Consider the following 16,226-nt stretch of genomic DNA (forward strand, 5'->3'; position numbering starts at 1 on the left):
TGCATTGTATAGAACAAGGAGACATTCAGTGAAAATGAAAGACAACAAATCTGGTACTGCTAAGTAGAAAAGATAGAGAGACTTTAAAAAGCAATCTATCCATGGGACTTACTATTTGAGAGCCAGTGTTTAGCAAAGTTGAAAAAAAATAGTTATGTCTATGTAGTAATAGTTAAAGGTGACAGAATAAAAAATGATAAGGGATATAAATATTTTTGAAACAAAGCATAGGCAGTTCACTGGTGTGGCCTAGGAAGCAGAGTTACTTCTGGAGGTTTCTCAGGACCGTTTACAGAGTCTGAATTTCTGAAATTTTTGACAGAGATTTTATCCACCTCCAGAAATTTTAGAGTATCAAAACTGAGTAATTTTCCCTGATCTGGTACCTCTCTGTGGAAAACTGACACTAGCTACGAGAGGAGCAGGAACAGATGCTAAATATTTATTCAGATAAAAAGTTCACATGGAATTTCTAGCATAGCTCAACTTACACAAACTGCAATTAAAATACCACAAGAATAAACAAACCAGTCTCTCTTGGAGCTTGGTAGGCAGTGCTAGAAGAAAAACAAACATGAAACCTGCAGTCCTAGGTTTTATGCGTGCTACTGAAACATTTTTCTTTAAGGTTGATACCAAGCAAAAACGTGAGGAAAGTTAAAGAGAGCCAAACTAAAACAAAGTGTCTTTTGCTCAGAATTATGGTGCTTTCCTGCATAGCAGTATAGAAGAAAAAAAGGTAACAGCCCAAGTTCAGGCTAAGAAATGGGTTCTCATAAGAACCCAACCAATCCAGTGGCACTCTTGAAACGCATATTTTAAGCATTTCAACATCAGGGAAAAATGAGTATTAGCAACTCACTAATTTTTTAATAAAGTATCAGAAATGTCACTTTCCACTTTAAAGGCAAAACCAGCCTTTCTGAGGTGCAAAATCTTCTGAAAATTTTATAGCATTCTCTGTACAGCACCTCTTCAAGCTCAGAACTGCATATATAACAATTTGAATTTTGAAATATACTTTTCTTCCTACTTTGAAGTTTTTAAGATTAAATGACTGAGATGTTAAAAGTAGAAGTGCAAGAGATTATAGACAAAATTACACTATATAATTTCAAGGAATATGCTTTCTGAATAAATTTGTAATTCACCGATACACATAGGTTTGACTTTTGCTGGTCTGACTGCCTACTCAATTAAAAAATCCCAGTATCTCTGATAAACTGACTTTTACATGACTGAGAGACTGGTAAGTCCAACAGAAAAAGATGGTCAATTTTTTTTTTCATTTTCCTACACTCAGTGCATTACCTTAAACAATAAAAAAGGTTGCAATTATCCCCAAAACTTGATGTGCTGTTTGACCAAGTAAATATTACTGATTTTAGGAATACATATGTAAAAAAGTATATCTTGGTATCAGTGAAATGCAAGAGTTCAATACATTAATATTTATAAAGCAGTGCATGAATGGATGTTAAATTAATTCTTTAAGTCAAAAAAAGACAGTACCCATTTGCATTTCAACAAGTGAAACTTTTCCATCCATTTGACAGAGACAAGACTATAAAAGGTCTCAAATTTCTCCAATAAAAGTGCAAATTACATCTCAATATTTCGTCAGAGATTAAAAACAGAATTTTAGATGAATTATCTGATACAAAGATGGAAGTCAGGGTGCTGCTTCAAGATCTACAGAAGTAGAGCACTTTAAGACAATTAAATGATTTCCCTGCAGGCAATGTCTTTTCAATCCAAGCTAATGACATCATTTAAGGAGGATGGTCCATTTAACTGAAAGGATCTTTTACAAGGCAGACAGACAGAAGGCAATCCCGGAATGTTTTCAAGGACTTCCCATATTTCAGAATCATAATGGCAAAATGCCTACATCAGAATCTTAAACTCAAGCATTAATCAACAAAATGAAAGACTAATTTTATAAGAAAAATGTAATAAAACTCATTTTAAGAAGTTTTCCCTTCATTATTTTTTCCCTTAAAGGAACCAATTCTCTTCTAATGGTAATTATGCTGCTTCAGAGTAATGATAATACTCAGGCAGCTCAGTTTTAGGCTGCTGTTTTTAAAGTAAAGCCAAATCACTTCACTCACTTGCAAGTTGAAGAGTAACTTTCATAAACTTTTCCACCAGTTTATATAAGCTATCTGTGATCTTTAAGATAGAAAGCATTGTACTGTTGCCTCCAGAGTGCACTGTACTACTTTTGGTATAGTGTATATACCAGCCTTTAAATTGCACCACCACCTTTTTCATTAAAAAAAAAAAAGGAAAAAAACTTCAAATTAGCCAGTAAGGGAAAACTCACAGTTTTAGTGTCTGTATCAGCAGTTTAATGCACTTCTGTAACTCCTGAGGAGGGGGAGGTGGTGCTGGGTCCTAAACCTAAATGATTTTTCTGATATTGAAAAATCAAAGCAGGATATGCTATTTTTAAACAGTTAAAGAAACACCAACATTTTCATATTAAAATAACATTATTAAAACTAAGACATTATACAAAACTACAAACACCTCTTGTACTTCAGAAGGCAGCATCAGTCTAAATCCAACCAAAGAGTCTTTTTACCATTTACAATAACACTCAAAGCCATGGAAGTTGTATACACATTAGGATGACATCTCTTAATAAATGATGTGGTTCTGAGGACAGGGGGGAAAAAGTTTACCTTATGTCCCCTTAATATCCATTTCAAATTGTCAAAAACTTCAGAAAGCTGGAACGTGTGAGACATAACGAAGAGATCTTACCATGTAAGCAGGAGCTAGAAAACGCAGAACTAGTCCTGGCTCTTAACCAGACTCCTTTCGCAATCTTGGGCAAGTCACAGCTACTTTGCCTCCACTGTTCCTCTTCACAACAGAGAAACATTTTCTAGAAATGCTGTGAAATGCTATTGGTTTCATTATGCTTATCTTTTAAAAAAGTCTTGTCTTTAGAAAAGGAAAAACATTTCATTTTCAGGCTTGCTGTGCCACTAATCTTTCCCTGCCGCACCCACACACTTTTTCAAAGTAATCTAAGTTGGAGGGAGGGAGGGAGAGAGAAGGGGCGGAGGGAAGGTTCCAGCATGTGTAAGACTGGGATGTCACATATGTACTGATTCCTGCATTTCAGAAAACTACACACTTTCTTCTCTGACTGCTATAGCATGCCTTAAATTGACAGAGGAAAAGTGAGGAGAACACCATGAAAGTGTATCCTTATGGTAAACAGCAAGATGACTCTGATTATTTAAATGAAATGGTTTACAAAAAAACCCTTTTTTTTACTGTAATAATGTTGCCTTCTTCTTTCTTCCTTTTTAAATAAAAAATCATGTCAAGTGAAAATGCCATTTCATGACACATACTAATAGGTCATTGAAAATGGAGGGAGTTCCACCAGCCCAAGTCAAAATTTCCTCAGTTTGGATATGCACTTTTTAAACTCTGTCACTCAAAAAGCGAAGGAGTAACTGTAAAATTCAAGTTATTTTAGTTTAAGGACCTAAACTTTTGACACTCTACATCCTTCCTCATGTAAAGAACACATATATCCTGAAGTGGTGAACAAGTAGCACACCAAAAGAATGCTGACTTTTAAAGCCTGAATATAGTAATATGGAAAAATAACAAGAAGAAAGTGGCATTGCATAAAGTAATACTGTTGTATTCCTAACCACCTGGGCATTTTCTAAGTTGACAGTTATATTTCTAGTAAAGGAAGAAGAGATTTCTGTGGACTTCAACAGCCACAAGAATTTAATTCCACTTCCTGTTACACACCTCCTCTACAACCTAGGTCCTCCCTCCACCAGTATATTTGCACATCTGCTTCCAAACTTTTTCTCCCAGTTTTTGATCTTATCCTGATTAGGTTTTCTGAAGCATGAAATTATTCAAATTCATACATACAGCAGAGGATTCTAAAACTGCCTTGATCCAATGAAAGTAAGGTGACATATGCAAAACATTACCTCATTTACTGGCACTTAGCCAGTTTTCGTGGTTTTTTAATTCACTTTCAGTTTGTCCATAAACTGAACTCCCAAAAGCAGCCAATCAATCATTACCAACAGAACTGTATCAAAATAAAATCTAGTCATTTTAAAAATTCATTTTGATATTGTTTCCCACAAAAGCATTTGCATCTATAACATGCTAATGCTCTTTCAGATCTCCCCATATAGACTTGAAATTTTCTAAAAATAAGATACTTTGACAATAAATTCTCAAAAACACCTGACAAAATGGTACCAGAGAACACCAAGCAGAAAGAGTCACTGAACAAGTAGTAATGAACAAGATTCTTGAATCAACTTTTCATGAATTATCTATACCATTACATGTCTTATATCACTACCAAAACTCATTTCTGTGCAAGATCTGAGGTATACTGAGCAAATAAAATTACTAATTGCTGTTCTATTTGTTCTGATTTCATTAGCATTATTTTATCCAACAGTACTCATGTTAGCCTATAAAACATACTGACAAGGGAATTTGCCTCTGGATATGTAAGGGAAATACAACATGCAAGGATAACTCTGTTCAAAATATTTACAAATCACTGGTATATTACTTAGAGCAATCTTACAGATGAAGAAACTAACATGAAAAAGCCATCAGAGCTAGACAATTGACTCTCAGTCACAAAGAATTCATTAATAATTCCACAAGGACCATCAATGTAATTATCAAACCAAAAGGACAAATTATGGCCACATCTACTCAATAATAGGAACCAGAATGGGTAGTTATGTTGTAACCACACTTTTCCTTATTATAATGCTACCTTATAACAGCATTGTTCTGTTTTGTTTGTTAAAAGGCGAACCCAGGCAACAACCTAAACCACCCCAGTTCTGAATGAAACAATTTTTTTCTCAGTTTTAAAGTGATTTTCATTCGTTTAGATTTTCATTAGTTTCATTCATTCAGTTTCATACATATGATTTTCAGGTTTTTAAACATTTTGACTCAATGGATCTGCTTTTTGTACAATATTTCACCTTCTTGATTTCTATTTGGTAATTTTATTCATTAAAGGCTATTTTTAATTTAATAACTGAGTCATCTTTAGTTGCAAATAGAGTGAAAAAATTCTCTACCTGACATCCCGAATCACAGAGCTTGGGAAAGGAGAAGTCAGTTGAAGAAAAGACTAACCTAGAGATTTAATAAAGGCTCAGACACTCAAGGCCGTTTCCAAAATACAACAAGCAGCTATTTGATATCAACACTATGTTATGAATCGCTGCACCTCATTATCAATCCTTGAAAAGGAAAACAAACCTCCCTCAAAATGTCTGTTTCTGAAGGACAAAGGCAATTAACAGGGGCAGGTGAAAAAAAAACCAATGAAAATGTATTAGAGTGACAGGGAAATTTAAAGATGCCTTGTGCATTAGGTTATATTTCCTAAATTAAGGCTTAAATGCAACAAGAACTGTAGATTCCTCAGATCTGTTCAAAGTTGAATTCATTCCAGGTTGAAAACATCCTGGAAGCACAACAAAGCTGGATTAATTTCTCCTCTCAACATACACATTAGTAAAGGTAGAAACCCTTGTAAACTCCATCTTAAAAAGGCAGTAAAATGTTGCTAATATAAACATGGTAGTGTCTTAGTTATGGCCTTAGTGTACCCAAAAATAGACATAGCCATGCTGCCTTCAGCCTCCATACTATTCAATGTTCTGCATATATTAAAGCACCACTTATTTCTACCCCTCTTCAGCTATAAAAACAAAAATGAACCACAATAATTAAATAAAATATTCTTTATATGTATTACGGCTATGTTCATACACAAGTCAGTCACCCAATATCTCGATGACTGTTAATGAAACTGAAAGCCTAATTAGCAAGATGAGGGGAATAACCCCAGCATTCTGGCCCTTCTCCAGTATGAATAATTGCTTCTACCTATGCAAAATCCCCCCTGTCATTTCAATTAGGTAAAATATTCCTCACATCCTGCTCTTAAATTGCTGGGTATTGTTTATAGTGCCATTGCAAGAGCTGCTGCTTTCTGCCCTGGGTACGGCTGCTTTTTTGAAGGTAATAACATGGCAACTCCTACTTTTAGTTACTTTGTTCAAAAACCTTAATTTTGCAAAAGGCTGGCTGCTATCAGAAAAAGAACCAATCAACGAAAAGAAAACCCCAACACTAATTTATTGTGCCTCTATTAATGACAGAAGTACAAGATCTGTGTAGAACAGAGGGAACACATTAACAGGTACTGAGGTATAAAAATAAGTCAGTCAGACATAAGCATCTTTGGCAATTCAGCAGCATAACAAGCAGTCATCTTATCACACTATTACAGCTTTGAATGTCTCAGAAATTAGGCCAAAGCTAACACCTTCAAAAATGACTGTGAAATCCTACCAGTACATTGAAACATCCTTTTAAAAACTCATGTGTATATATCCGTATACACAGTTAATTTAACAACGAAGAGAATGAATCAACTTCCAGGGCCCTTCCAGGGCCTCCAAAACTATGGCTTTATCTATACCTACACTTTGCTTCCTTCTCTTCCAGGAAGTGCACACCCTGAATACCTGTTCTCCAAAACAGCCACCAATTCACCCCACTGCCTTCATTTTGCCTCATCCCACAATTTCCAAAATTCTCTTAAAACCCTAAAATTTTGATGATAATTCATTTTAAAATGTTCATCTGACTAAAAAAAATCATAATTGAAAAAGGATTTAGAAGTTTTATAGGTTTTATTAATATTGATTTAAAGAGGGACATTTGGGGCTTTTTGTTGCTTCACTGTATCAGAGTGTTTTCTTGCTTTCCCCTTTTGGGTCTGAACTGCCACTGAAATGGTTATTAATAAGTAAATTCCAGAATGCTTACATTAATCCACAGTCCCTTTATTGTTCACACGTCCTTTAAATTGCCCTATCCCTTAAAAGATATGGTTTTAATTGACTATAAAATTCACTTTGAAATATACTCACTGGTTTGAGTTATGAAAGTTAAAAAATATGTTTTATTTGGGAAAATATGCCAGCAGATATCTGCAGAAATTCACATTAACACTAACTGTACTTTCTATTTCATGAAACACTTCAGTAACCACATCAGTGATTTATTGTTATTTATTGTTATGGCAGTACGGAATCTTCCACAATAAAATAAAGACCAGGAGTGAAAAGAGCTGTAAAACCATAAAAAAAAAGTTTGCTTTTTCCTTGTCCTGGCCTCCTAGGACTGTAAATCTTAGGTTTCCTTTTTCCTAAATTGTCTTCTTTCAAGGACTACCAGTGTTATAAATACCTTTGCCTTCTACTGACTAGACACATTTTCTCCTGTAGACTCACTTCCTGTGGGAAACGTTACATCCAAAATTACACACACACTATTAAAATTGCGATCACTGCCACAATTTTGTTCATGTATTTAAAAAAGCACTAAGAATAGAGCAGTTTTCAGTTTATCATTATCCTCTGTAAAAGGAATATCACTCTTGCATAGGAAATAGCAGTATAGATAAAAAAAATTATTTGAAAATACAGCAGAAAATAATTTCCATTAAGTACACCGGCTGGGGAAAAAGCTGCACACACCAATGATTAAGCATAAGTGTGCATCTGTCCTTTAAATATGCATAGCAGTAATAGCTTAAATGCAGTTCAAATCATGGCCAGTCTTGCTGCATATACAAATCTGCACCAGGCAGTGCTAAATTAAAAAGCACCTCTGATAAGTTTACAAAAGACAAAGAAAAAATTGGTTGTAAACTCCTCTGCATTGCAAAGATCTCTTTTGTCTGTCAATCAACAGAAAAGTATTATTCCACCATCACAAAAGGCAAACCTTTGGAGGCAGTATAGGTCTGTGTGTTGTGCAAATGTGCAGTTGCTAAGAAGCAAATATGCTTCTCCTCTAATCAAATAGCCCAGCTCAGCAATGCTGCTGGCTTGGGGCAAGAAGCAAATTCCACCAGCCACAAACTTAGAAACAGTCTTGAATTATTTGTTGCTGACCGCTGGCTGAACCCTGTCCTGATGAGCACCATCACCATTAGCCACTTCTCAGTGTATTCCATCAACCAATGGCAATAGCAGCATGCTACAGCTCAGGCTGCAAGGAATTGATCAAACAGGGTAATGAGACTATTTCTTCATGGAGGTTATTTTAAATGAATATAAATATTTTCTTTCTACATAATTTGCCACAAAAGGTCACTGAACTCCCTGCGATTCTAAAGAAAAATGCTGTGGTATCCCCTTTATATATTTGAGTTAGGATATAGCCAACAAACAATTCTGGGCATTTTTGATGATCGTGTAAATCTTAATGAGGTGGCATCCCAGACAATTGATTAGCAGACACGTTCTATCTTCACATTTATGTACGAACAAAAAGAAGATTTGATGCTATTTTAGAAAATCATTATGTACCCATGCCCTTAAAATCTTTCATGAGAGAATATATTCTGTGAGACTAGACTTACACTTTTGCTATTAACAATAGATCATGCATATTTTGCTATACTTGCCTTACTTTGATATTATAGCCCTTTCTATAGATTCTTTCAACTGAACTCTTATGCTAAAAATACCCACTTTGCGTGTGAGTCAAGTTACTGATGAGACCTGCATTCAGACACCCTGTCTGTCATAGCTGTTTTCTTTAAAAGGCTACTATAAAGAGACACCAGGAGATACTTGAAATTTAATTCAAAGCAACTGCTACAAAAATCCCATCAAGACCCTCCTTGTCCTACAAAAGATTTTTAATCCTATCATTTCCAGTACTGGACAATTTCTCCAATGCTGGGAAAACAAGTAAATATTGATTTAAATACCAGTCTAATAGCATTTTATTAATAAAGGCATTACACTAGGATAGTACTGAGACTATGAGAAAGGAATAGTGCTTACTATTTTCTACTTTTAGGGATAATAATGTAAAAATATTCAAATAGGCCAACTAAATACAATGATTCATATTTGAGAATTTCAAATGTTACCTTGAATAACTTCAAGTAAATACTTTCAACACAGAAGAAAATTTATATTTACACACAGGGATGAGTATAATTCATTTATCTGAGACACAGCACTTGAAAATGCAGGTTGAAATATAAATTAAAACATATATATACACAATTTAAATTAGTTCATCTTGCCCTGGTTAATAGGAGTTCACTTACAACAGAACAGGCTTTGTATTTTTTTTAATTTACATGCAATATTCAAGGGTTGGGGTTTTTTTTAAAAACATAAAATAAAAATGTGTAATCTGAAATTCTGTTCCTCTTTTGTGGTTGGAATCCTCAGCTCCTCAGGCTTTTTTCTCGTCTAACTGAATATCTCTGACCAGTATAGGAAATAATTTTTTTTAAAAAAGTAGTAAGAGTATTAATAATAATTACAAAAATAGTTTCAATCAAAGGGCTTTTCCTGCTACTTCCCACCCCATTAAAATACTATTTCCAGAACATTCCTTTCTAACACTTTATCAATACCATCATTATATGTTGTATGGCAGTGAAGTGCATCTAAGGCTGGAATAGAATAAAGAAACTCAGATGTGTTTTTTCTATTAAGCCACCTTTTTTCCATTTTTAAGTATTTTTTTTAAGAAAAGTTCACAGCAAAAATAAAACTGTAGTCCTGCGAGAAAAAAAAAAGAGGGCTTTGTTGGCTATTTATTCAAAAATGTAAAGCTTGCTATATCTGTAATGCAGACCATACAAATTCTTATCGTTCGTTTATCATGTCTTTGAAAAGTCAGTTTCCAAAAATAAAAAGGAAATAATTCTACATTAATGTTGAAGATTTTTAAAAATCTGTGTGAGGACATAAGCTAGGACTATTAAAAACATACAAAATCCTGATAAACTATTTTCAACATAGATGAAAGAAGCTAATTTGTACATAAATCCTATTTTTTCCTCAAAGCAACCTTAATATGTTAAGCCCTAAATTCCATTTAAAAATAAAATAAAATGTGGTCCCTTACAATACCAATAAAAAACAACATTCATTTGGGGGGCAGAAAAAATCAGCACCCACTCGCAAAAGATGTCTCATCAACGGACTAACATTTGACAAAAATCAGTGGAAACAGCAAAGAAGCCAATACAACTTCCAGTGCCAAGGAGCCAGATGGCACTGCTGGAAAAATTATATCTACAGACTGGCAGCTTGATCCCATGATTATTGCCCAAGGGAGGAGGAAGAGGAAAACAAGAGGTATTTCAGTGTGATGGAGTAAATCAATTATCACCAGCTCACTACAGCATTTTCACATTATTTTTATACCACATTCTAAATATCGCTCAAATGAATGAGAGCACTGGAAGATTACAGCAATCTAAGGCAGAAAAAAGGTGTGCCATACATTAAAAAAGCAATATGTACTTAGATGTACCTCCGTCAATTGCACTACACAGTCCATATTTCCAAATGAAATTTGCAGATACATTGTCGTTAACAAGTAAAAGCAAAGTTTTTGTCTTGTGGTTTTACTTTTGATGTGAAATTCCAAATTTTATCTACAAAGATTACAGGCAAGAAGATCTCTGCACTTTTCAATATGACTACATTCTTTTGTGTATTTTCAACTCTTAACATGCAGTTATTTTACACATACAAGTACCAAGTAGCCATTGTGCTAAAATATTTCAAAAAAGTTTTATCAAACAAGTTTGTGGAAGTCTCACCAATTATTTTTCTGATAAAACACGGTATTAAAGACAACTTATGAGGAAGCTGTTAGAGAAAAATCATCCGCTCCTACTAGAAGGAAAGCAGTTCTAGAAAACTGAAAGTTTTTCCCCCACTATCTTCATATGAATAATATTCAAATTACTAAACAAAAAATAGACAGAATTATAAGAATAATGTCCTGTGAAAACAGGCAAGGTTAATTTTGTTTTAATTGGAAGTCAATGACAACACTTGCATTAACTTCTTTTCCAAGAAACTAATAAGGCCCATCCTTGTACCCATCCTTGCAAAAGAACAGATTCTATTAACCTACCAAAAAGACTTGGGCCACCTTCACTTCACCTGCCCCCAACCCATTTTCATTTTTATTGCACAGCCATGTTCATGGTCTAAATATCCTTCTGCTCACATTCATATTATTTCAACACTAATCCTCTCTTACCTCTTCACTGCAGAGCAGTGATGCACAAGTGCAGATATATGAAGGACATCATAAACTAATTGCACCTTTGAATACATATTGTGAGTATTTATACATCATCCAGGTCCAAGCTGCGAATGCCCCATCTCTGGAGTGTTTAAGGCCAGGTTGAAGGGGCTTTAAGAACCTGGTCTAATGGAAGATATTCCTGCCCATGGCAGGGGAGTTGGAACTACATGATCTTTAAGGTCCCTTTCATCCTAAACCATTCTATGATTCTATGATGCAAAGAAATAGAAAATTTGACTGTTGAGTAACAAGCAAAAATTGTTTTATACGAAGGACAGGATACCCCTGAAAAGGTATTATCAGGCTCTGATGTACCCTGCGCTAAGGAATGTGTGTCCAGGTAGGCAGAGTAAATACAGAGAAGACAGGAAAATCTTGTTTAGAGCAGAAGAGGTCTTCCCCCATTATGCAGAGTAGGTTCATTCATAATTCCCTGCCCAAAAGGGGCTCAAAACTCTTTTTGACTACCAGCAACAGAGAAGACAAGACCAAGATGCTCCTAGGATATAATCCATCATTACAGCGATAGTTAGTGATGAATAGGCTGTGGCTAATATTAGTTAAGAAATTGGAGTAGTAATTTTAGTTTGGAGAAAATATGACAATCTGCAGTTCTAGTCTGCTACTCTACTCTAAAATCTTACTATTGTACATAATCCAAGTAAATATCTATAAAAATTACTAGGAAAGTATCATACTAATACTGCTGAGTGACAGATGTCCAAAGAAGTATGGTTCCTGCTGAAAATTTTTAAGCAGCAAAACATTATCTGCAAAATCTTCTTGAGAAGGACAGTAATGAATTTGTCCATTCAGTGGATATCATAAAGACTGAATCTACTGCGTGCGAGTTATTTTGCAAAACCATTCAATAAACTTTTTCACGACACAGTTTTTACTTTTCCACTCAAATTTAATCTCAAAGTTCACAAATATCAATCCACTGCAAGCTTGCTTTTTTTTTTAAAGGAAACAAACACAAATTCACTAAAATTAATGCCTGGACTGCATGATGCCTGATGGAAAACAGGCCTGGTTTGCTCTTGCTTAAGATCTACAGATTCACTTAGCGCCTCTACAGAAAGTAGTAATCAATTAATACACAAAAACAGGAACATGGGGAAAATCTTCTTCTGTTCATTAGGATTTATACACACTTCATGCATGCAATAAATTAAATATGGGCACAAATTCTTAATCATCAATTCAGAGAAAGAAATGCCAATCTTAGCTTGTACTCACACTGCAAGGTTATACTTTATTTTCCCAGTAGATTACTGTATCCAGGGGCTTCTAAAGCCTCATCCTTGAGACAAAATATTAATTGCCACACAGACCATTGCTTTAAATAGTTCTGATCAAATCTAAAAAAACAAAACACTGTGGTTCTGTAAAGCTTTTTCTCCCCAGGATGTTTGTGAGCACTACATAGCATATGCTGAAGGCAGACCCATTTTTCTGTGGTGCATGGGAGATCTCAGAAAGGAAAAGACGCCTCTTGCCTTGAATGCAAATCTGTCAGCAGCATCAATCTGTTGGACTTGGTCTCCTCTGGTACCTACCTCAAGGTGCCACTGGAGCAGCATGAAGCTGTGCTATCATCTGTGAGTGATGCATCTTTCTGATTCTAGGAGGAAAGAAATAGGGAGCAGAATGGAAGCTGCCTTACCATTACTGCTTGGCAGGAAGAAAGAGGAATTACAGGGAATCAGAAGGGAGAAATTCACTCATTTGAGATAAAGCACCAATAAGGTCCTAAAATCATAATTAACTGCCTCCAAAACCTACTTGAAAAGCTTATTGCATATCCAAGAGGCAGAAGGAAAATCTCTCCTCTTCCTTTTGATGTCAGATATTTGTGATGTGTAAGAACCAAACTAGAAGAACATTACGCCAACAAGCAATGTAACATAAATAGAAAAATCTATTCACTTCAACTTTCTGGGCTTTTTTTTAACCACAGTATTGTTATATATCTTGAATAAAATTATGATCTAATATGAATAAGAAATGGATTAAGCAGGTCATTATTTAGGTTTTTTTGTTGATATTGTCTTATAGAGTGGTGGAGTATACATGGCTATTTTGTTAGTGTTCAGTCACTGAAGCAACATAGATGAAATAAAATGAGCAACAAACCATGTCATCTCTCCCATGGGAGAAAGGTAAATGTTAAAAGAACACAGGGGTTTATCGTTTGATGGGAAGTTTTTCATCATGATAATTAGAAGTTCAAACATTTTAGTATCATCAATTTGTACACACTGTTAACCTACACAATGCCATTTTTAACTTTATTGTTGACTTTATTATGGCCAAAATTTCACTTAAAACTTCTGCTTCCTATCAGAAATTATTCCCTTATGATCTGTACAAATGGTTTAAATCAAATTTAATTAAATTAGCTTTGCATATTTCACACACACTTCTTTTAAAATGTCTTGCTTCTCCAAGTCATTGCTGTTATATGCACTGGTATGGGTCCTACAAACAAACAAGCAAGCAACCAAGCAGTTCAGCTGTTTGTTCTTCTCATAAGGTTTCAAAAGCAGCGACATGTAGAAAGTTATAAAGTTTCTATTCAGTCTTCAAAAATTTTCATTACATTCATTACAGAGGGAAAAAAATATACTACTACCATGTTTTTTATGGACAAAATACAGTGAAATATCAACAGACTGACGGAGTTTAGGGTATGCATTCTCTCCTAGCAAGCAGAGCGCAGCACTGGGACAAACTGTCCAAGGAACAGTGCAATTGCATGAGTAGAGATTTTTAGGAAAGATGAGACAGAAGCCCACCAAGAAACATCTCAGGCTGACTGTGAGTGACACATTGATTTCACTCTTAAGGTCTCTCCTATTAAACAAGCAGTTGATCTTCTCTACAGCTTTTCACAAAGTTGGCACTCTCTTCTCATGTGTTAAACAGAGAAGAGGGAATTGTATCTGGGAATTTAAATGCATGTGACTGGTCCCACATGTACCAATATCCTTAAAAAACAGAATTTAAAAACCAAAGCTTCATATTTTAAGTTCCTCTTTGCTATGTTTTACTTTTCACTGTGTTCTATCAGCTTGCAAAAGATTGTATTCAGGATGACATCTACACTGCCCATAAGTGACTCAGCCTAAATTTGTTATTTTTTGATACCTTGTTCCTCGGACAACCTCAGCATACCACATCAGGAATTTTAGACTTCAATCTTCCTGCTTAAGACTGCATTGCTAATTAAAATTTATTATGTTGAAAGCAACATTTTTGATCATCACATTACCCTTCTCAGCCAGAAATGCAGAATCATAATCCCCTTCAAAATTCTGACAAGAAAATAGCATCCCCTCAAAATAAAGTTAGCATGCCAAAGTCCAGTCTTCACACATTTTCCACATGATGGGCTACTGCCCTCCTGCCAGTGCTTAGTAAGAGCATAAAGTAGAAGCCACCTTTTCTCACTGAAGATCAGCTATCCAAGTAAACCTAGATCATACTTCCCCTCAATATGACCTTTTTTATTCAATCTTTAATATTAAAAGAGATATAAGGAATAATAAAGTACCTGATTTTCTGCCTTCAATGAGATCTACCTATGACAAAACCAAGACAAGAAGTTTCTCATTCCTTTGAATAGCTCTCATGCACTTAAGTTTGTATCTCTCTCTCCAATACTCAAAGTAAATAACTAATCTCCTACAGTAACTTCAGTATATTTCCAATGCTGTCATCCCCAAGACAACCAAACATTCTCTCCATGTAAATTATTATGTTACTAAAAAGTGGCATACCAAGACAAGACTGAAGAGATAAGAAGGGCAAAAGGAGAAAGGATAGAAATTCCTAGTTGTATTTTCCATTCTCCAACCTTTGATAGCTTAGTTGCTAGCAGTGCTTAACTGAGGAACAGTTTTTTCTTTAATACAGTGCCTCAAAAATAAACTCAGTATGAATGTAGTTGCAGGAAGTGGGAAAACACTTGTGTGTATGCACAAAGATAATACCTTACACTGAACTCTACCAGCCTTCTTCAGTGACAGTATTCAAATTACTAGGCCTAACAAATAGGAAAAATAAGGGGGGGGGGGGGAAGCTTAATCAGTATTTGTATTTGAGACTTAACATGTAAAAAGGAACAGCATGCAAAATTCAGTCACACAATTTTTCATTCTCACTTGATCAATCAAACTGCAAAACGTGATGGTCATATTAAGTAAATACTATATATCATGTAAAATAGTTTACTCCAGCCTGCAAAGACTTGTATAGAAGTTTTCCAAAGAAACTACATGAAAACAAAGTGCTGATGCCTGTTGCTTCATCCAAAAATTATAGCAAGAAAATCACGTTGCAGGAGCAATAAATTTTGCTCATTTTCAAGACTGCACTTTGATGACAGTTAAAGCACAATCCTTTCATTTACTCTTTTTCCTCAAAGCTCTCCAAGTGACCAGTTTTGCTTGCTCCAGCCCTACCTTCCTCCATTTTAACTATGGGGAAATTTAATAAGAGATTCTCAGACTGTTTAAAAATTTTCTACTAAAAAGCATATTTTATTCATAAGCTATAGCCAGATGTGATAATCTGAAGAACATACAAGTCCCCAGACACATTTAGTACTTCTTTCATCCTTACCTTCTCAAGGCAACATTTCTAGACCTTCCATAGAAATGGTGATGATCCAAATTATTTCATCACACCATTCACTGTGATTTTTAGATCCAGTAATTATCCAAGTACACACTCCCTGCAGAGCCAAAGTGACATGTCCTCCTCAGAGGTCCAGTTACAAAGTCAAAGTTTGGTCCTTTAATATTAGTGACATTTCTTACTATAAAATCAGGTTACCATAGCATAAACCAAAAAAAGAAAAAAATCCCTATATATTATAAAAAAAGATTACAGTGTTATTAAACAGGAAAGTTTAAGCCTACCATTGAACCTGCATTTAATAACTAGGAAACTTGAAAATTAAATGAAAAACAGTAACTTTTTTCCCATTTACTTCTCAACCAAAAGTAAGTTTGTTTCCAACT

The 16,226-nt window shown here is 34.9% G+C and overlaps 1 protein-coding gene across 3 annotated transcripts in view; it reads right to left on the reverse strand.

Moving 5' to 3' along the window:
• SKAP2 (src kinase associated phosphoprotein 2) overlaps positions 1-16,226 on the reverse strand; it is a 119,487-nt gene that overhangs the window by 76,352 nt on the left and 26,909 nt on the right. The window contains exon 1 of one of the 3 annotated variants that reach the window (XM_064704523.1): positions 2,773-3,043. The exons of the other annotated variants lie outside the window; for them this stretch is intronic. Within the exon in view, the coding sequence (XP_064560593.1) occupies positions 2,773-2,893 (121 nt within the window). The 5' untranslated portion in view covers positions 2,894-3,043. Of the gene's footprint in view, positions 1-2,772; positions 3,044-16,226 lie in introns of those variants that run through there. 3 annotated transcript variants of the gene reach the window in all.

This window comes from Zonotrichia leucophrys, chromosome 2 (genome assembly GCF_028769735.1).
Source record: "Zonotrichia leucophrys gambelii isolate GWCS_2022_RI chromosome 2, RI_Zleu_2.0, whole genome shotgun sequence".
NCBI classification, from domain to species: Eukaryota; Metazoa; Chordata; class Aves; order Passeriformes; family Passerellidae; genus Zonotrichia; species Zonotrichia leucophrys.